This window comes from Nannochloropsis gaditana (genome assembly GCF_000240725.1).
Source record: "Nannochloropsis gaditana CCMP526 unplaced genomic scaffold scaffold089, whole genome shotgun sequence".
NCBI lineage: Eukaryota > Eustigmatophyceae > Eustigmatales > Monodopsidaceae > Microchloropsis > Microchloropsis gaditana.
In genome coordinates, this window is record NW_005803864.1 from 58,865 (window position 1) to 60,446 (window position 1,582).

Genomic DNA, 1,582 nt, shown 5'->3' on the forward strand with positions numbered 1-1,582 from the left:
CTCCTCGTCCTTCCCCCTTCCCTTCTCCGTCCGGCCCCCCTCGCCCCACCAGCCAGCCACAGCGGAGAACAAACAATTCAGGAACCAGGTCACAAAGGGAAGGACCAGCGCCAGGCCACTGGTCAGATGCTTCGTCCGAGGTGACGTCGCAGCTGCGCACAGGGGGTTCTTCCATCCGTCCTGACCCTCGGAGGGCGGGTCGTCTCCACCGAGAAGAAAGGAGAGGAAGGTGGTGGAGGAGGAGGGCAGGGAGCAGCAGGCAACGGTGGAGTGGTCTCCATTCATGTCGGCCCATGCCACGTGGCACCCGGGCTGAACGACGCGGACATACTTCTTCCCAGCGTTGTGGTGGAGGGCCTTCGAGAAGACCAGGGCAATCGTGAGCAGTTCGAGGGTGAAGAGGTAGAAGCCCTGAGGAATAGAGAAAAGATTCTACATGTGAGGGCAAGTGATGCGCGAAACAGGGGTGCATGTACAAGCCCTGTGTACGCACGGAAATCGCCACGGGAGAGGATGGTCTGTCGAGTGTCCCCTCCTCTTCAGTGGCCGGGTGTTGCCAACCGATTGGAGTAGTGTCCCGCTCTTGTTTGTCGCCTGCGTGCATGTTTATATATCGTGGGATCAAACGCATCACGTGTTAGATGGCTAAGTTTTTTGCCTATACGATGTTCAACGACGCTGTGAGAACGGAGAAAGTGTTCGACAGTCAGGACTGACACTCCACGACAGTATGAATTTAGCCTCCCACGACTCAAAGGCGCCTGGCGACTCGAGGCGACACACTGGATCGTCGGATTTGCTATGATTATTTATCACTACCTTGCACCTCTGTGGACCTGCTACTAAACGCTTTCTTTCCTGCCATACGTTGCCTGGAGGTAGTGCTGGGTCGCGAGGTGGCTGAAGCTTCCGCCATGAACTATCATAGCGGAGTGTTGGAAGGGAAGATAATTCAGTCAGTCCTGACAGTAAGAGCAGTTAAGTGAGAAGTTACTTATATATTCACAAGTGATTCGTTTTTCCTGGCATATTTTTGTGTTGAAGGCGACAGCAATCTAGCAGGCAGCGATGCAGTAGGTCGCGTATTTTCCTCGGAATCGCAAAATTGTCCCATCGGTTGTCGGTTTCCCATCCCCAAGATTTAACCATCTTGACAATATGCTGTATCTAAAGTTGAAATTTCCTTTTTTGTTTTCGTTGAGAACACCTGGTTACATGTTCTTCCAAAGAAGAAAATGTTGCCCAAGGTCGACACGGTCGCCTATATTGGCGATGACTTTTAGACGCCCCACATCTAAAACTTTTGAACAACCGAGGTTGCCATATTCTTGCATGTTTTGAAATTGTGTTCTGCCTCCATGCTGGCATTTTTCCTCACTTTCACATCATCCCTGTGCCTCGGAAGGCGCCTTAAGGCGCAAAGCCAACCCGCGCACGCCGTTTTTAAGCGACTTCAAAGTTTGAGCGACGGCTGTGTGCGATTGAAAACCATGTTAGCTCTTGATGATGGCCGATGCTGCCATTAATTTGTGACTCTACAGCCCCCCCTCCTCGTAACAGGTGCAATGGCATCTTCTTAATG

At 51.9% G+C, this 1,582-nt stretch overlaps 1 protein-coding gene across 1 annotated transcript in view; it reads right to left on the reverse strand.

Annotated features, from left to right (window-relative positions):
• NGA_0557200 (uncharacterized protein) overlaps positions 1-916 on the reverse strand; it is a gene marked incomplete at both ends in the record, with an annotated part of 1,304 nt that extends 388 nt beyond the window's left edge. The window contains 3 exons of the mRNA XM_005855831.1: positions 1-411; positions 494-594; positions 820-916. The exon at positions 1-411 is cut by the window's left edge and continues 69 nt beyond it. Coding sequence (XP_005855893.1) covers positions 1-411; positions 494-594; positions 820-916 — 609 coding nt within the window. The remainder of the gene's footprint in view (positions 412-493; positions 595-819) is intronic.
• Positions 917-1,582: the final 666 nt, after the last annotated feature.